This window comes from Maylandia zebra, linkage group LG1 (genome assembly GCF_041146795.1).
Source record: "Maylandia zebra isolate NMK-2024a linkage group LG1, Mzebra_GT3a, whole genome shotgun sequence".
Taxonomy (NCBI): Eukaryota; Metazoa; Chordata; class Actinopteri; order Cichliformes; family Cichlidae; genus Maylandia; species Maylandia zebra.
The window spans coordinates 33,708,518-33,727,088 of NC_135167.1; the positions used below are offsets into that span (position 1 = coordinate 33,708,518).

The 18,571-nt window shown below is 38.3% G+C and overlaps 1 protein-coding gene across 1 annotated transcript in view; it reads right to left on the minus strand.

Annotated features, from left to right (window-relative positions):
- LOC101466791 (protein kinase C-binding protein NELL1) overlaps positions 1-18,571 on the minus strand; it is a 305,527-nt gene that overhangs the window by 254,124 nt on the left and 32,832 nt on the right. Inside the window, exon 3 of the mRNA XM_004571054.3 lies at positions 8,440-8,590. Within this exon, the coding sequence (XP_004571111.1) occupies positions 8,440-8,590 (151 nt within the window). The remainder of the gene's footprint in view (positions 1-8,439; positions 8,591-18,571) is intronic.

Sequence of the window (18,571 nt, forward strand, 5' to 3'; positions counted from 1 at the left end):
TCTCAAACCCCCGGGCCACGGCCGGTACCAGTCCGTGAGTCGTTTGGTACCAAACCACAAGTGTTGAGGCTCGGGTGTGAAGTTTGTGGTTTTCAGGGTTTCATCGTTATTTTTTTTATTGTTTTTAAAGTTAACTCTGTTTCCCTGGGTCTTTTCCCGTGTGTTATGAATAAAACTTTTTTTTGGTACGGGTACTGGTTTTATTTTGTTGTATTTATCCGCGACACCTTAAAGGCTGGTCCGTGAAAATATTGTCAGACATAAACCGGCCCATGGCGCAAAAAAGGTTGGGGACCGCTGCTGTGGAGAATCACTCACCTTACAATGCTGCCAGGATGAAAGCTTTCAAAGTACGGACAGCTCCATGTATTTTTGATGTATCTCTAGAAGAATTTACTCATCATTAAAGCAAAAGTAACTTCTACATAGCTAGCCTAAACAAAATACCCCATTTAAATGACTCTCTCTGACCTTTACAGTTTACAGCCAGAAGAGTTCTGGTAGTATTATCTTTTATTTTATTTTTTTTCTTTCTTTCGTAATATTATTTTTTTACATTAATGTCATGGCATAACAGTAAAGTTGACCGAGTATTTTTCTGATGTCAGGTAAATCATTCCTACAGTTTAAATGAGTCACTGCTGACAGCCTGTATTGCAGTGGAGAAGAATGGATTGGTGGAATTTGAGATGTAAGGCAGTGTTAAGACAGGTGTGCTCACATGTTGGTGTCACATTTTACACAAAGGAAAATTCAAAAGAAGGCTGGAGGGCAAAGGACCGCAGTACTGTTTATGCCCACCAGGTAGGCGTGTCCCAGTAGCACTGACGTCACGCAAAAACTATGGATTGAACGTGTACAGAACGCCAAATAACTGCCACTTTGAAAATGTTTGTGACAGGAACTTTGTAGCCCTTCGGATGCACTTTAAGGTGTAAAAATAGTATTCCAGTAGGTTCCAGTACTGTTCACATAATAAGCGCACTGTTCCACATTTGATATCAAGATGGGTTGAATACATGTGTAAAATGGAAACAGTAACTGTAGAACAAACTGTAATTCTGGGAAAGTATCTATTAAGTCCAGACAAAGCCAAAGACAGCATTTGTACCGTATTGCACACCTTTAAAGCAAACCCTGCAAGGGAGTGCACTTTCTAGAATAATCTAGGGAGTTCATTGAGGAAACTGGCATCTGTCGGAGGTGAGAGGCCATGGCTCATCCTAGTGCTGCTCCACTGGGGAGATCAGGAGTTCAGGATCGCAGCCAGCAGGTTATTCTTCTTCAACATTCAAACACAAATCCCATTTCATGGCAAAACAAGCTTTTGTGGATCAACCTATAGCACGAAATAAACAGGCTGGAGGAGGACGCAGGAATTTTCTATGGCAACACTTAGTTTTAGGATCATTTTAGGATCATCTGGCAGAGAAAGACGAAACCAAATTGTCAGTGGCAGTTTTACCAAGTAATGATGATTAATCATTTTGTTTTGTCAATATGCCATCAGACCTGCTTTTCAAAGGTATAAGTTATAGAGAATCAGATGCTATGAATTAATTTTCTTAAGCTAAAATTTATTTTAACACAACGTACAAAAACAAAATGAACAACATTAACATTTTTCTTCCAATAATAGAGATTGAAGTCATGAGGTGGATAACAGTCAATGTGGGTATTGGTACAACTGTCTTATAAAAGAAATCTTCCATTGCCTTTGGGTTTAGGCAGGGTTTTTCTATTCTACACATGACCTGTACTTTTACTAAGGCACGGGAGACTGAAATGTTCACCTTTACACCTGTGCAAAGGAACTTTGTAAGCAAGGAATTTTAAAATATCCATAAATATGCTGACTTCTGTTAAAACGTTTGACAGACGTCAGCATCTAAAAATTGTGGAGAGCCAATTTATCGCTCCCGTGTTCAACTAACTGCTGATATCAATAGAATTCAGCAGTGGGCCAGGCATTTTCTGCATCCAGCTTCCCTGCACTCACCAACATTCATAAACTTTTACCAGGAAGCCAAGCTTAACAAGTCCCTCTTCTTCCCCAGCATGTTTCTTCAAAGAGAAGAACCTGTGAGTGCTTATGAAGTGAGGCACTGAGGGAGAGGCAGACCTGTAGAGTGACAAAAGGGCAAGCAGATGAACAGAGCAGCTGGAGGAGAATGGCTGAGCATCTTTGAGTGCACTGGTGGGAAGAGCAGTGGAGAGACCAGGCTTTGAGTTACTTCATCACAGAGCTATTTCCACTTGCTGACAATAAGAGCGTTACTGGTACCCAGAAAACTGCTGTCTAGGCAGAAATGGGATTCTTTTGTTCTATTCAGTCTAGTGGAGCAGCAATAAACCTTTCTCCCCATTCCCCAGTGCTGGGTGCAAGAAAAAAAAAACAACTTTTTCTGCTTTAACACAGGGCACAGAGAAATGCTTGCATTCAGAAGATGTTTTACCTTTGAGGATGAGGACAGCGGAGGAGGAGAGGAGGGGCGAGAGAAAGGATATTATCATATCAGGAAAGCAGAGTTAGCAGAGTCAGTGGGAGGGAGGAAAGACAGGACCGTTTGATTGTGCAGGGAGAAAGATGAAGAAGGAAAGGAAAGACAGAGCGATAGAGAAGGAATGTCTGATTGGATTTGGGTGAGCCGTAGAGCTACAGTGGCTGTGTGTTAGGTGGCTGAATGGGAGACTTGTGTTATAATGGGAAAGAATGGCCATCGGCAGAGGGCTAATAGGGCCTTCAGAGAGGATTCAGAGGTTCAGAACAAATCCTCAGTCACAATGGAGCACAGGTCTGCACCAAGCCAGTCAAGGCTGCGCCCATCTCACCAAATTTAATTACGCTCACAGTGTGGCGGTCTCTCTCCGAAAACAACTCGTCTCAAAATAACTTCATCCTGCTGTGGCTTAGCTGGGTTAGATTTGCATCTAAATCTCTCTCTTGCAATACCTCACAATGCACAATATATGAAGAAAAATGACTGAAAGTCAGTTAAACGGTTTGGTGGTAGTGGTGAAGAAACATTTATAATTATACTATGTCTGAATGTTACATAATGAGTTTCATCCAAAATTACAGGAATGAAAGTCTTGCTAATGTTAGCTGTATGGTAATACTATCTAGCTACATAGGCATGCTTTAAAGGTATAAAGCCCTGGATGGCCTTAAATTTTCTTCTTTTAAATTTGGACAAAACTGGAGTTATTGTACTTTAAGTCCCTAAAAACCTCAGAAACATGGTGTTTAACCAGGCACTTTCTCTGAATGGCATTACCTCGTCTTCCTTGGAGTCATTTTTGACCAGGATATGCCCTTCAACATGCAAATGAAACAAATATGTACGACTGTGTTCTTTCATCTGTGCAAAATTGCCAAAACTACAAAATCTCTCTAGGATGCTGAAAAGTCACTCTACAATCACAGTAAGGTATTCTGAAAAGCCTTCAGTTGACCTACACTGTTACAAAAAACATGTTAAAAAAAAACAAAACGGTAATATTCCGGCAGCTGGGGCGCCAAAACACTACCGTAAAATAACAGAAAATAACTCCCTCATAAAAATACGGTTATTTCCAGTAATGACAATACAGTTTGTTGCGCTAATTTTACATGGGATCTTGCCCTTTCAAGTGATTTTAAACATTAAATTAGGAACATGTTAATGTGATTAAACAATGAAATTACCTATAAATAGGGAAAAAAAACAAATCTTAAAAAAACAGTAATATTCCGGCAGCTTGGGCGCCAAAATACTACCGTAAAATAACAGAAAATAACTTTCTCATGAAAATACAGTCATTTTCAGTAATGACAATAGAGTTTGTTGCGCTAATTTTACATGGGATTCTGCCTTTTCCAAGTGCTTTTAGACATTAAATTAGGAACATTTTAACGTGATCAAACAATGAAATTACCTATAAACAAGGTCAATGAATGTGGCAATATGAATCATAATACGTAAATGTACAGAAATATACAGTTAACAGTTGGTTTAAATAATAATGGATTGCATGCCCTGGGACAGACTGACAGAGGCGAGGCTGCGTATCGCACCATCGGCCCCTCTGGCCATCACCAGTAGGCGAAGAGTCTTAACCACGGACACAATACCGAGAGTGTCCAACGGCACTCCTCGAACGGCAATCTTCTGATCACAAGGCAAACTGTCAACTCTTGAGCCACGATCGCCCTAAATTGCAATGATAATAATACTTATGTGATGTAAGACAAGCTTATAGGAATCATGTTATATACTTTTCCATAGCATTACATTTGAATTCAACAGTTCGATCTTTTAAATAACGGACAGGTATTTGTGAAATCATGATACATTTGTGAATGTATTTTAACAATCTAAATATGCATATTTAATAATCATGGCAATTATGTTTCATTACATTACAGTGATTTAACGTTAATTTACATTTGAAATGTGAAATCACAGTCTATTTACGTAACTTTAATGATATTCTAGAAGAACAGAACAAAACTGTAAAATGCACAGTAAAATACTTTTATATTAGGATTTTTTCCTACAGTACAGCCATACCCACGACCTTGTGGTTGTTAGTTCACATTCATTGGCCGATGCTTAGCGTCATGTTATTATGTGTCCCAACATCCAATGGCATGTCACATTGTTTTCATGGCCACACCCTCACCCCAGGTGCAGAGGCCTATTTCTGTTCAAGAATGTTGTGAATACTTTGAGATTTATATTAATTGCAATTCCTACCTCTACATTTATTTTTTTAAATATATAATTAGCACAGCGTGGCCGTGCAATGTTTTATATGTTTTTTTTAGTTTTTATTACTATTAATTATATTTTCACTTGTTACCTCTGAATTATTGAATCAGACCAAGATGACATGAAATTTTCAGCAAAATTATAATTCAAATACTCCTTTAATTATTGATTATTCTCATTAATTTTCGATCATTTTATATATTTTTCCATAGTATTACATTTGAATTTAACAGATCATTCTCTCACATAACAGACAAATATTCGTGAAATTATGATACATTTCTGAATGTATTTTTACAATCTAAATATGCATATGTACAAAAAAATATATTTAAAAAACAAGTAAATTGTGTTTTACTATATTTACAATGATGTTATGTTATCTTACCTTTGACATGTAAAATCACAGTCTACTTATGTACATTTAATGATATTCTAGAAAGACAGTACAAAACTGTAAAATATACACAGTAAGATACTTTAACATTAGTGTTTTTTGGAACAGTGGAATATGCTGCATTCAGAGTGCTCACAGGGACTAGAAACAGAGCTTAACTCTCCCATATTGGTCTCTCTCTTCATTGGTTCCCTATTTTATCCAGAATCAAATGTAACATCCTTTTTCTAACATACAAGGTCTTAAGTAATCAGGACCCATCTTATTTTACAGACACGATAGTATCATATCATCCTAGTAGAGCTCTTTGTTCTCAGACTTACTTGAGGTTCCTAGGGTACTTAAAAGTAGAATGGGAGGCACCTCTTCTGTGGAACCAGCTCCCAGATTGGATTCAGGAAAAATACACCCTCTCTACTTTTAATATTAGGCTCAAAACCTTCTTTTTTGATAAAGCTTATAGTTAGGGCTGGATCAAGGGACCCCTAAGCATCTCTTAGTTTTACTGTTATATGCTTAGGCTGCTGGGGGCCTTCCCATGATGCATTGAGCACTTCTGTTCCACTCCCATCCTTTCACTCCACGCATGTTTATACACTACTACTGTATGGCATTAAATTTCTCCCATAGTTCATGTTTTGTCCTGTCTCCCTATGGTCTCTTCTCTCATCTGTTTTCCCCTTAACTCCCAACCGGCAGATAGCTGCCACCTTCCTGGTTCTGCTGGAGCTCTTTCTAACACTGCAGGTACTGTACCTAAGGTGCTATTCAATATAACACACTTTAAGCAACTACTGTTATGACTTGGCACTAAATAAAACTGAATTGAACTGAAATTTTTAAGAAATCTGTATAATGCCTGCCTGATCTGTTTCTGTCCAGAAGCAGTATCTTCATTACTGCGTAATAAAGTGTGTTCATGGATCTCACTGTGAACAGACAATTCAAAACCCGACAAAGACATAGAGGTAATGGACAATGAAACACATCTGACTTAAAGTAGGTTTTGACTAAATCCAACTAAACCTTAAACACAGCACTAGAAGACATGGAATAGTAAAAAAGTCATGAATAAGTTGAAATGGATGTGGAAGGAACAGTGAAAGCTAGTATTGAAATAGAGGTTTGGGAATACAGACCAACTGGCAACTTTTGATGCCAATAATCAATTATGTACTTTAGTGTTTTGGTTGGAAGACTGTAAACAACACATAAGTGTAAATGCAGTTACAACATTAGTTCTTGGTGGGACAGCCCTATCCTGAACATTTTTAGAGCAATATACACTATAAGTGGCTTAGCAATTAGTATATCTAACTGGGTGTGTTTGAGTGTGGCTGAGGGCCTTTAATGCAACATTTGCTTAGTCCCAGCACTCCTCAGGGCTACATATGTTGCATAGAGCATGTCATTGTGCCTGAAGGAGGAGGGCAGTACAGTCATCTGGCCCCATTTAGCTTTGCTTGCTGTTGTTCGGCCAACCCACTGTGCAGCAATTATGCCTGAAGGTAATGTGAGAAAAAAAGTGAGAAAGAGAGAGAAGAAGAGGGACTAAAAAGGAACTCTAAGGGTCACCTTTAAAGCACAGTAGGGGGCAGCGCATTTCTCTTCAAGTGTGGATCATATACAGTACTACGTGCTTGAAGAAATAAGTACACGGGCACTGACATACACTGCAATATACTTAGGCTGAGTACTCAAAAAAGATGTCCTGAAGAACTCATTCTTTACTTCCATGCATAAAAACTTTAAACCAAAGCTTATCTCATCAGCCAATTTAAGATCATGTTGCCTATATGGAAAGGAATTCATTGAATGGATGCAATATCTTGGGTTAACACGAATGAAACATTTAATGTTGTAACCATTAAAGATAGAACTTAAATGCTTGGACCTCACAATTATTGAAGCAGTGTGGGATACTGGGGGATACTAAGACAGAAAAGAACAAAAGGCAGACAACATCCAAAGAAGAACTTTAAATATCCTTCAAGAAGCCTGGAGAACTATTCCAGACAATTCCTATTTAAGGAAATTAAAGTAAAGCTCAACCAAAGAGAGTGCAGGCAGTGTGAAAGAATAAAGGTGTTAGGACTGTACAACTTCTGTTTTCCCCTGTATACTGTATTTTCATGTATGTTTACGCATATTTTTACAAAAATCACTACATCAATGTGGGACAGCTGTGGATCATCTGGAAGAGTGGGTCATCTACCAGTTGCAGGATGAATCCCCAGCTCATGTCATAATTTCTCTAGGCAAGATACTGATCCTAAGTTTTTTTTACCAAATATCTTGAGGATCACACATACACTGCTTTTTTGAAAAGATTAGAACTGGGTAAATGAGACTTTCACTAGAGCTTAAAACTAAAAAGAAAGCCACTTTATAAGTACCAGTCAATTTTCCTAGCAAAATATAAAGAAACGGGACACGGCTCAAGACCTTTGCATAGCGCTGTACATCTATTAAAACTTTTCAGCAACTGTATGTCTTGTTTCCCTTGCTTTAGAGGACCAGCTCAACTTCACTCTCCCATTGTGTGCAATTTTGCCCTCGTATTGATCCTCAGCAAGAAATGATAATTTCTACCTCACATGCTCACTTGGACGACATGTTTTACAGAACTTTAAGGCTTTTACCTTTAGAGCACAGGAGGAAAATCATTGTCGCCTGCCCTTTACAAACAACTCATAGCTTCTCTGGGGGCCACAGGGTGATCTCACTGCTGCCACTCACTGATATCTTACATCGGCTTCAGGGACAAACTTTACAATCCACTGCCAGGAATTCATTAACAACTAAGAAGCCATTAGAAATATTCCCACATTTTGTCAAGAAAAACAATCAGCTTTTTCCCATACTGGTAGTTCACAGCAGCTCAATTACAAGGCCATATGTTCCACGTTTGTATATGGTTGTTTATACAGCATTGTGTGAAAGAAGGGGTTTGGTGATTTTTTTGCATTTTTCTATTTCTTTATACCTCACAGTGATCTTATGAACACTGAACACGGAACGTTATCTTTCTGCCCATAGTGTACTGGTTGAAGGGCTCTATTATTCCAGTGACTGGCCTGCCATCATGCTCTGGCTTACACTGGTAATGCTGTAATAGTACACTGCTCTTTAATTTACTCATCAACAGCCTTCTGCAAACAGCTAAGAGTAAGATGATAAATCCAGTCTAGGTTTAATTTAAAACGAGCACGCTCTGTACTCCATGGAAGAAAAGTTATACAGAAAAGCAGCCATGGGCCAAAATGAAGAGGATTACAGCTGGATTACCTGTGTTCTGACTCGTGGATGGAGAATATGACTCCTGACGTGGAGGACTTCTGCTGGATGGAGGCCAAGAAGGTAAACTCACTTTTACTCCTGAACAGCTGTACCACTTTTTCTGTGATGTGTGCTGGGGCGTGAACTGCTCTCCCAACATCTGAAGGAATAAAATGAAATGGAAAGAAATCATGAGCTTGTGTCAACTCTTTTCACATGCGATGTGCCGTCTGCCTCCTCCGTGCACACTTGGCAAAAGCGCAAGCAACATATTAAGTGAGCTAATCACACATGGTGAAACACAAAGTAACACCTTTACACTTTGAAATATCTCTGAAACTGCTTTGGCAGTTCTGTCTGGCAAAAAAAAAAAAAAAAAAAAAATCTGTTGATGCCAGCAGGCTTCATCCACAGCTTCATACGCATGCTTAGACAGCAAACTTTGCATAGATGTGTGTGTGCGTCTGTGATATAAAAGAACTTTATGTTCCCTTAAAGACAGAAAGATAAAGGAGAACCAGCAAAGATCAAGATTTTCCCTTGGCATATCCACTTGCATTCGGGTAGCGCTCTTCCCTACAAGTTCATAGTTTGAATAAATATAACTATAATAATTTCTAATCTCGGTCTCATAGTAATTGTGATTTAAACTTATTCATGTAAGTTTAAATCATAGTCTATTTTATCCTTAAATAACAGCTGTACCGAAGGGGAGAAAACCTAAGTGAAAAAACATGACCAGTTACAAAAAAGTCAAGAACATGTCAGCACGCCTTAAACTCTTCAATAGACTCTTATTGCTATCGTACATCAAGGATTTCACATATTAGCACTGTTAGCGTGGGGATATAGTCACTGACCTACCAACATTTTAAATGCTGCATTTGCAAAAAGGACTGAACTCTCTGTTTTATCATTAACACATTAACATTGTTGGTAGATTTCAAACACTGAGTTATTTGCAGCTTTATACTGTTTGAAGCAGCAGTACATTTTATTGTATGTAAAATTATTGGAACTCTAAACAACACTGGGTTTAGAGACACTAAGCTACTAGCAGCTATAGCTTATTGTAGAATTAGCAAGTCTGAACCTGTAATAAAAATCAAAAACATCAAAATGGGACACTGCCAGGATCCAAATAATTTTTATTCGGCAGAGTCAGGCACACTGCTCTTCACACTTTAGACACTGAATTCCACCTGGAAAAGCAAACAGTGTCAAATTTGAAGAAAGCTGTTGTGTGTTCACATCTTAGTGTGCAGCATCTGGCTTTGTCCTTGCTTGTAGTTTTTGTATTTGTTGTTTATAGAAATAAACCTAAATGTATATGTCTAATGAGGTTCACTATAGTCAAAAGAAGATTCATATTCTGTCTGCAGTCATTCACCTTTAATAATAATAATAATAATAATAATAATAATGGATTGCATTTATATAGCGCTTTTTCGGGACCCCTCAAAGCGCTTTACAATTCCACTATTCATTCACTCTCACATTCATACACTGGTGAAGGCAGCTACAGTTGTAGCCACAGCTGCCCTGCCTTTAGTGGCACAGCTTTGTGCCACCAAAGATAAATGACAGACCCCCTTTCTTTTTAGAACAAAACATGAAGCAGCAGCAACACAGTAACAACAGCAAGAAGGGGTGGGTTGCAAAGCAGCTTGTAGAAATACAATATCTGAGGCACACTAAAACAGCTTCAACACCTAGTCCTATCTGCTATCGGGATGTGTAGAAGGGTTGGTTCTGAGAATTTCTTAAATTTCTGGTCTCCCTGAACTAATACTAGGCATATTCTCAATGTGCCTGCTGATATGTTCACATTTCAGTCACATGCTTTTCATTGTTATCTCCCTTAAAAGTCAGCTTGAAACTCTCCTGGTGTGGCATTAGGATGCACTTCCTTAAAGTTAATTACTAGCTATGTAAATCTATCTTGGTGGTCAAATAGTTAAGCTATGTTGTTTAAAAACGGAGCATTAAAATTGTGAATTAAGTATCACATATTAGATTCCTCTGCTCCAATGTTCCACGTTCAATATTCTGTTAGTAAAAAATGTATCCTTTCATCATTTCAAGGCCAACATTGCAAGTCAAAACAATAGCTAAATCCCTTAGTGGCCAGCTTCACTGACCTCTCAAGCTAAAACAAGCCCATATATTACCTTAACTTAAAGGACTTCTCAAAGGACTCCCTGACTGGTCTTTGGTGCGGCTTCAGAGCGTAGTGGAATGGTGATGTCGTGACTCGTGAATGAAGGAGCAGCCGAAAGCAGCTTTACTTTACTTTGGCATCAGATATCTGTGTTTTGATGCTTTTTACGGACATAACACCGAGGACCAACACCACATTAGGCAGGGCTGGCTGTAATATTTTGCTTAGTATATCTGAATACAGGTAAGAAACCCAAAAAGAAGATAATCACAGTGATAAATCTGAATGTGAGATTGCCATGGTTCCACATTCCCAGTTGTAGTCAGCTGACAGACAGCCCAGTGGGGAGGAGCGCATGGTTGTCTCAGCACATGGCTTTTAAACCTCCCCAGGGTGACAGTGGCCTCCCTGAACTCGCACTTAGCCTCCTCACCATCACAGCCCTGTTAAGAGAGAGCTACCCGCACCCCTCCGGTTCGATATGCAGGCTCCCTGAACAGATTCAGTCATTAGATCACCACTTCAAATCTATGCAGATACAGCACTGTTTTTAAGATGTGAAGATACCGTTAGATTTCATGTTTTTCTTTCCTTCACTTGACAGACAAGTAAAATCCTAACTCATAAAGAAAGCAGCTGTAGTAAGTCACGTTCGCGCTCCTCATAGCTATGATCAATACCAGCAAATTGTCGTAATGAGTGCCACTCAATACAAACAGCAAACAAACCAAAGCAGACACTTTTTCTTGTGCAAATGAGTTTGACTGCAAATGAGAATGAGAGTTAACAGTAGTTTATCTTCAGTGATGAACACTTTCTCCAAAGCAGTAACAGTGGACATGCTTCAGCTTGCATGTTAAGCAGCAGGCACAGTTTTAGCTTTAATATAGCAGGCATGGAACACATATTCGGTAGCTACAGCTACAATAATCATGAAATCATGAAATGTAAGTTGTTATGACATTTTGCTTCAACTCTTTTAGTTTGTTCTCTTAATCTCCAGTCTTCATTACTTACTTTCTTACCTGACAGTCTTTCGACTTTCTTCTGTCAGGTTGGAGGCCTGGTCTCTTTCTTCCCTTTAGCTTTTTAGCTAAACTTTTCCCTAAAAGTTAGGACGCTACGTAATCAAATATTACTGTATTTTGACATGTCAAGAAAGATCGTCACAGACTTTTTACACACAAGTTACTTTTCACAAAAACATAACCTAAGCTGTGGTTTTCTCAAATTTAAAAAGATTTTTCACAACATAAAATTTCTATGCACTTTAAAAATATGTTAATAAAATAATTTATGAGACAGTATACTTAGCGTGCTCCTTCCACTGTAGCAGGAAAACTGCTCTGAATATAAACACTATTAATTATTAAGTATTTAGCATTTTTTCACCTTAGCTAGTTTGTAGCTAAAGATCAGTTTGATTCTTGAAATTTTCTCAAATTAAATGAGGGGATTCGAGTGTGACAACCATTCAACATCTTTTTTGTTTTGTGTTTTTTGTAGACTGAATTTATTTTTAAGGGAAAAGGCCAGCTACATTAGAAAACAAGTTTAATGATCTAATGCAAATGTTGACTGATAGCAGTAGAGAAGATTTTGTCATTCAGGAAGAAAAGATATTCTGACTTCTATTTTGTGACGCTTTGCTCATATGAGTAGGCCTGCTTTGCAAATTGCCATCTCAGTCATCACATTATCATACCAAGTCTTCACTCATGCATTTCCACTGAGCACACAGTTGACAGCAGTTAAAAACTGCCATCACCACATTTGCTTTCAAATCCTGGTTTACAGTTTCAATAGATTTTCATGACACACTGACGCTTTAAAGGCTGAAAAGGTATAATTTGCATTCAGCATTTCTGCAATACAATGCTTTTAACATTTAAATGAATTAAATATAGTTTATGCTTGCAAATATTCAACATTTAAATGCATATTAAACATTGAATTATAACAATTTTATAATTTGCTTTAAATCCCAGCTGCTTACATGTAGAGACGCCTGTGTAAAGACTGAACCACAAAATGCTAACTTTCACATTTACAGGTTTGACGTACCCTTCCCACACACACAGTCCAAAGATTTTAGCAAACGTCTCTCACTTAAAATGACAGTGAAAACCACAATTACAAAGAGTATCCAAACAATAAAAGCTGTCAGTGTTATAACGACTCGACAGTCGACTAATTATGATGGATCAATAGTATGCAAGGAGCAGAACTGAAGCGAGGAATTCTAGCAGTCTACCATATAGCAGTCTTGACAATGTAGACATAAACAAACCCATTTACAGTGACAGGGGGAGCAGGTAGACCAGGAAGGTTCGTCTCCCAGCAGACAAGATGAAGCTCAGTGTAGCAGGCAGGAGCCAGCTGTCAACCCCCCTTCCCTTTCAATTTTACAGCTCATCGCTTTAATCAGGAGCCTGGCGGGTCCTCCCCCAGCTTGGCTAAATCTTACAGATGGCCTCTTTAAGTGTCAGTGAGGAACAGGAGTTAAGGTGCAGCCCAGAGAGACTGTACACACCAAAGACACAGCCAGTCATGTCCATGTAGATTCCTGGCTGGCCAGATATGGAAAACCCATGTCACAGCCAGATAAGCACGTTACTGTACTATGTTCAACTCTTTGCCAAAGGCACAAAGTAGATCAGAGCAGAGTCCAAGAGGCCAGCAACAAGCAAGAAAGTCACACTTTGCTGTTCAGTGGGAGAAACATGAATATGCATCTGCATGTCAGCATGCTAGCGCTGCCTCCTAAACATTGCGTTCTCATACAAATACATTATCAGTTACATCTAGAGGGAAAAATACCTTAAATTTAAAAGACAATTAACTTCTATCCAAGTGGCTAGCGCTGACTCCAATCAGGGACCATTTTTAAAATCCGTTGGATCCAAGTATACTTGACGGGGATAAGTATCACAAAAATATGCAGGCAGAAATAGAAAGTTCTGGAGGTCAATTATTAACAATGTGTTCATTAATAAACAAAGACACAGCTAAATCATGAAGGCAAGGCAATTTTATTTGTATAGCACACTTTCAGCACAAGGCAATTCAAGGTGCTTTACATGATTAAAATTAAAACACAGAAAAAAGAACATACATCACTTTAAAGGTTAAAATATAAAAAAACATTTACAAGAAAGCATTTACAATAAAACAATAATCAACAAGCAAGTAAAAATCCATAATAAGATCAGTTACTCATAAGCAAGTCTAAATAAGTAAGTTTTAATTTTAGACTTAAAAGACTTCAGTGTCTCTGCAGCTTTGCATTCTCCCGATAGTGTGTTCCAGATGTGAGGAGCATAGAAACTAAAAGCTGCTTCTCCATGTTTAGTTCTGGTTCTAGGGACAGTCAGTAAACTAGAGCTGGAGGACCTGACCAGTAATGACTTTAGAACTGGGGTAATGTGCTCTGTTTTCTTGGTTCTAGTGAGAACACGAGCAGCAGCATTCTGGATCAGCTGCAGTTGTCTGATTGATTTTTTAGGTAAACCTGTGAAGATACTGTTACAGTAATCAAGGCGACTGCAGATAAATACACGGACGAGATTTTCTAGGTCAGTCCTTTAATCCTAGAAATGTTCCTCAGGTGATAAAAGGCTGACCTTGTTATTACTTTTATGTGGCCCTGGAGGTTCAAGTCTGGATCCATTATTACACCTAGATTTCTGGCCCAGTCAGCAGTCTCTAGTTGGACCAGTTTAAGCTGATTACTGATATTTAGTCGATCTTTTTTGGGTCCAAAGATAAGTACTTCAGCTTTGTTTTTGTTCAGTTGAAGAAAATTATGAGACATCCAGTTGTTAATTTGCTCCATGCATTTATTAAGAGTTTGGATAGGTTCAACATCACCTGGTGACATTGAGATATAAAATTGAGTATTATCTGCATAATTGTGGTAGTTAGTATTATTGGTGGTTATAATCTGGCTTAATGGGAGCATGTTAATGCTAAATAAGAGGGGCCCTAGGATGGAGCCCTGGGGGACCCCACATGTGATTTCTATATTTTGTGATGAGAATTGGCTAATTGACACATAGAAGTTCCTGTTCTTAAGGTAGGATTTGAACCAATCGAGTGCCGTACCAGAGAGTCCGACCCAGTTCTCTCGACGTTCCAGTAATATATCACGATCAACAGTGTCAAACGTCGCACTAAGGTCCAATAGTACCAATACTGTGGATTTACCACGGTCAGTGTTTATACGGATGTCATTGAACACTTTGACAAGGGCTGTCTTGGTGCCGTGGTGCCTACAAAAACCAGATTGATAAATATCAAAGCGGTTGTTCATTGTGAGAAAGCTGTTTAACCGCTGGAAAACAGCTTTTTCAATAATTTTACAGATAAATGAGAGATTGGAAATTGGTCTGTAGTTTTGCATTAGCGTACTGTCTAGGTTCTTCTTCTTTAATATTGGTTTGATAACTGCTGTTTTAAGGCTTTGGGAAAAACACCTGATAGGAGGGATGCGTTATTTGGATCAGATCCTCCCTGATGGCTGGGAGGACCCTTTTAAGAAAACCTGTTGGTAAGATATCCAAGCAGCAGGTGGCAGAGCTTAGATTCTCAATAATTTTATCAAGACTTGATTGATTTATTGTTTGGAAATTTTCTCTGCATGGGTGTTGATTGGGCTTAACGTCAATAATGACTAGCATTCTACAACAAAATTAGCAGGTCTAAAAAGGACCAGACCCTAACGAGGGTTCATAAGCACAGGTTGTAGTTCTCTCCAGATACAGGGCAGTGGATAATTAGAGCAAGTAAGAGGAAGTTGATATCGTCTCGATCAAAGAATTTGACAAGGACTGTGTCCTTGTAGGCTGAAACAGTTATTCTCAGAGCACACGATTTATCCAGAGGTTGGATTGCAAACTATGCCACCCTAAAAACCTGAAATCTACATGTAATAGTTTACCTGATGTGTAGAGGGAGATTATTTACAGTGAGGTCCTGACCCATACATGTATTAATTAAGTTGCCATTGCACATACATAAACGTCTGCACTGCCCCCCCAATGCCATGTCAGATTGATGTCTGATCTGATGTCGTCAGCCGTTTCCACGTCCAAACTCCTCTTCAGGTCAAGTCAAACAAACACTGCAGCATTACAGAGAGTTAAAAACTGTCTAAATTCTTTCATCTTGAATAAAATGATCAGTGTGGCTGCTCTATCAGGTGTAACAATACAGTTTAGCATCCAGACATCCATGACAACAGGGTTTATGAAGTTTAACAGAGTTAGAAGTTTGTAGAGGGGTAATTCATCCACAATATGAGGTAGGGCTGCTCGATTATGGCAAAAATGATAATCACGATTATTTGACGATATTTATTTAACCCTTTAAGACCTACTATAGAACCAAGTCCACCAGAGCTTATATTATTTTTTTTTTACATGCTGTAGTGCCATTTGTGGGAGCATTTCAAGTTGCTATACATCAATACAACTGTTATAGCCCATATTTTAATAATATGTATGCATTAAGTCCATAGTAATTACATAAATTGCAAAAAAGTGCAATAAACTACAAAAAAAATTGAAAATCGCTTTTGTTTTGTTTACATATATTTCTACTTGGAGAAATTTAAGAGGCTTATCCCTCAAAACTTTAAATACAATAAAGTTGCAAAAGTTTCCCACCACAGGAAATTTATTTTGAGTGTCTTCATAGTTTTATTTTGGAGATACAGCAATTTTTATATACTGCAGGAAAAACAAAAAACAATCCTATGATGCAAATTTGCAAAGAAAACAGCATGTGCATCATTTCACTGTGGGAAGTGTTACGAACAGCTGATAGGAACGGCAAAGCGTGTTTCTGGAATATTATGTTTTTGTTCCTGCAAGCGCTTTTTATGCAATTTTTGCAAAGCTATATGTGGAACGAAACCGTGACCGAGGACAAGCTGATGGCATCAGATGTAAGTACAACTCCTCCGGTTTCATATGCAAAACAAATTATTGCGCTAGCTTACACGGTTCAGGTTCTACAGGGATTTAAAAATAGTTACGCAAAACGGAGCGTGCTGCTCTGACCGGCTTTAAAGGGTTAACAATGACTTTAAAAAATAATATAAAATAGTGTGCAACACCACTGAAGTTTTTTTTTTTAAACTCTCTTTTCAACCAACGGCAGTCACTCTCCAAATAACTTCTGCTTAGCTTTCCGAGCTTCCCTCGGGTCCTCTTAATCAGCGGTCTCCAACCTTTTTTGCGCCACGGACCGGTTTATGCCCGACAATATTTTCACGGACCGGCCTTTAAGGTGTCGCGGATAAATTAGGGAGGGGCTAATAATCGGCTCAGTCATTTTTAATGATCGTTGAAAGCCCAGATCGTAATCGTGATTAAAATTCGATTAATTGAGCAGCCCTAATATGAGGTTAGTTATTAATATACTGTTGCAATGGTTTGGATTAATTGCTATGAAAAATTCCTGATTCTCCACTTCATGTACCCATTCAAATCTTTGTTAGCCTCAGAGTGATTATTTTCTGACCTGATCAAGTATTTGGTGGCTGCCTTTAAAACGTGCTGCAGATGAATAGTGGTAATAAAAACCCAGAGAGGCTGACAGTGACTACTGACTATTTTTATGGGCTTGTTCAGATTAAATAGAACAAGATAAAAAGCATTAAAACATGTTGAAAAGAAAACAGCCTTAAAGAACCCAGTGTAGTTTGGACCCAGCCGCAAGGTTCATTCGTCATCACTAAACAACTGGCTAACTGTACAGAAAAAAAAACCCCCTCCTACTCCCTTTAATGACAAATGCAACACACATCTGACTTGCATCTTGCATTGGGATTCTTGCCTCTTCCTCTGCTGCTTCATGTCCAGTTTGCTCTGTTTTATCAAATTACCAGTAATGCATGTAATTTTGAGATGAAACTAAACAATCTGATGAGACAGTCAGAATTCTAAGAGGGAACATCCTGACAAGAAAGTGATCATTCGAAGAACGTCCAGAATTTTAAGAACCAGGTGAGATTTCTGAGATGAAAATATGAATCTTGACATAACAGGGAGAATTCTGTGTATTATTACTCCAAATATAACATGAGAATTTTCAGACAAAAATTAGTATTCTAATAAGACAATCAGAATTCTAAGAGGCAGCATTCTGAGAAGGAAGTGAAAATTCTGAGGAAAAGCCCAGAATAGAATTCTGAGGACAAAGTGAGTAATCTGATATAAAAATCAGAATTTTGAGGTAAAAGTCAGAATTCTATGTGCCAATAATCCAAGGATTCTGAGATCCGGGTAAGAATTCTGAGAAAAAAAGATAATTTTTTGTGTCAATATTCCAAGAATAACATGACAATTCTGAAAAGATAGAATTCTGAGGCAAAAGTTAGTCTTCTGATGAGACAGTTAGAATTCTAAGAGATGTAATTCCAACAAGAAAGTGAAAATGAGGTTTACCTTTACCTGAGGTAAAGTCTAGAACTGGGTGAGAATTCTGAGATAAAAATCTGAATTCTGAGTTAATTTTGTGTCAACAAGAATAATGTGAGAATTGCATATGCAATAAGACCAGCCATAAAAATATCTGTGTCCTCATCTTAGAGGTGCAAAACTGAAACTGCATCTCTTCAGTGATTCCCAGCAGTAGCTTTTTAACTCCTAAAGAGAGTTTTGCACTAACACAAACAGCAAGAAAATGTGGCTCTCACTTTTATATTAATTTTTAATTTTCACTCCTGGTTTGGTTCAAGCACAGAAGCACTGCGTGAATAGAGTGGAAAAAGACCAGAATTTGATCTTTGGCTGACCCTTGTTCTTTGGCTACACGCATCTTAAGCAAGGACGACAAGCTCTTGAAAGCCTACAAGTGTGAGCAAAAACAATAAAAACTATTGTTGATTTAGCCCCCACAGTTTCACTGATCCCAAGGATATATAGTCGAAAGTCTGTCTTTTTTTTTTTTGGGGGGGGGGGGTAATCACTGAGA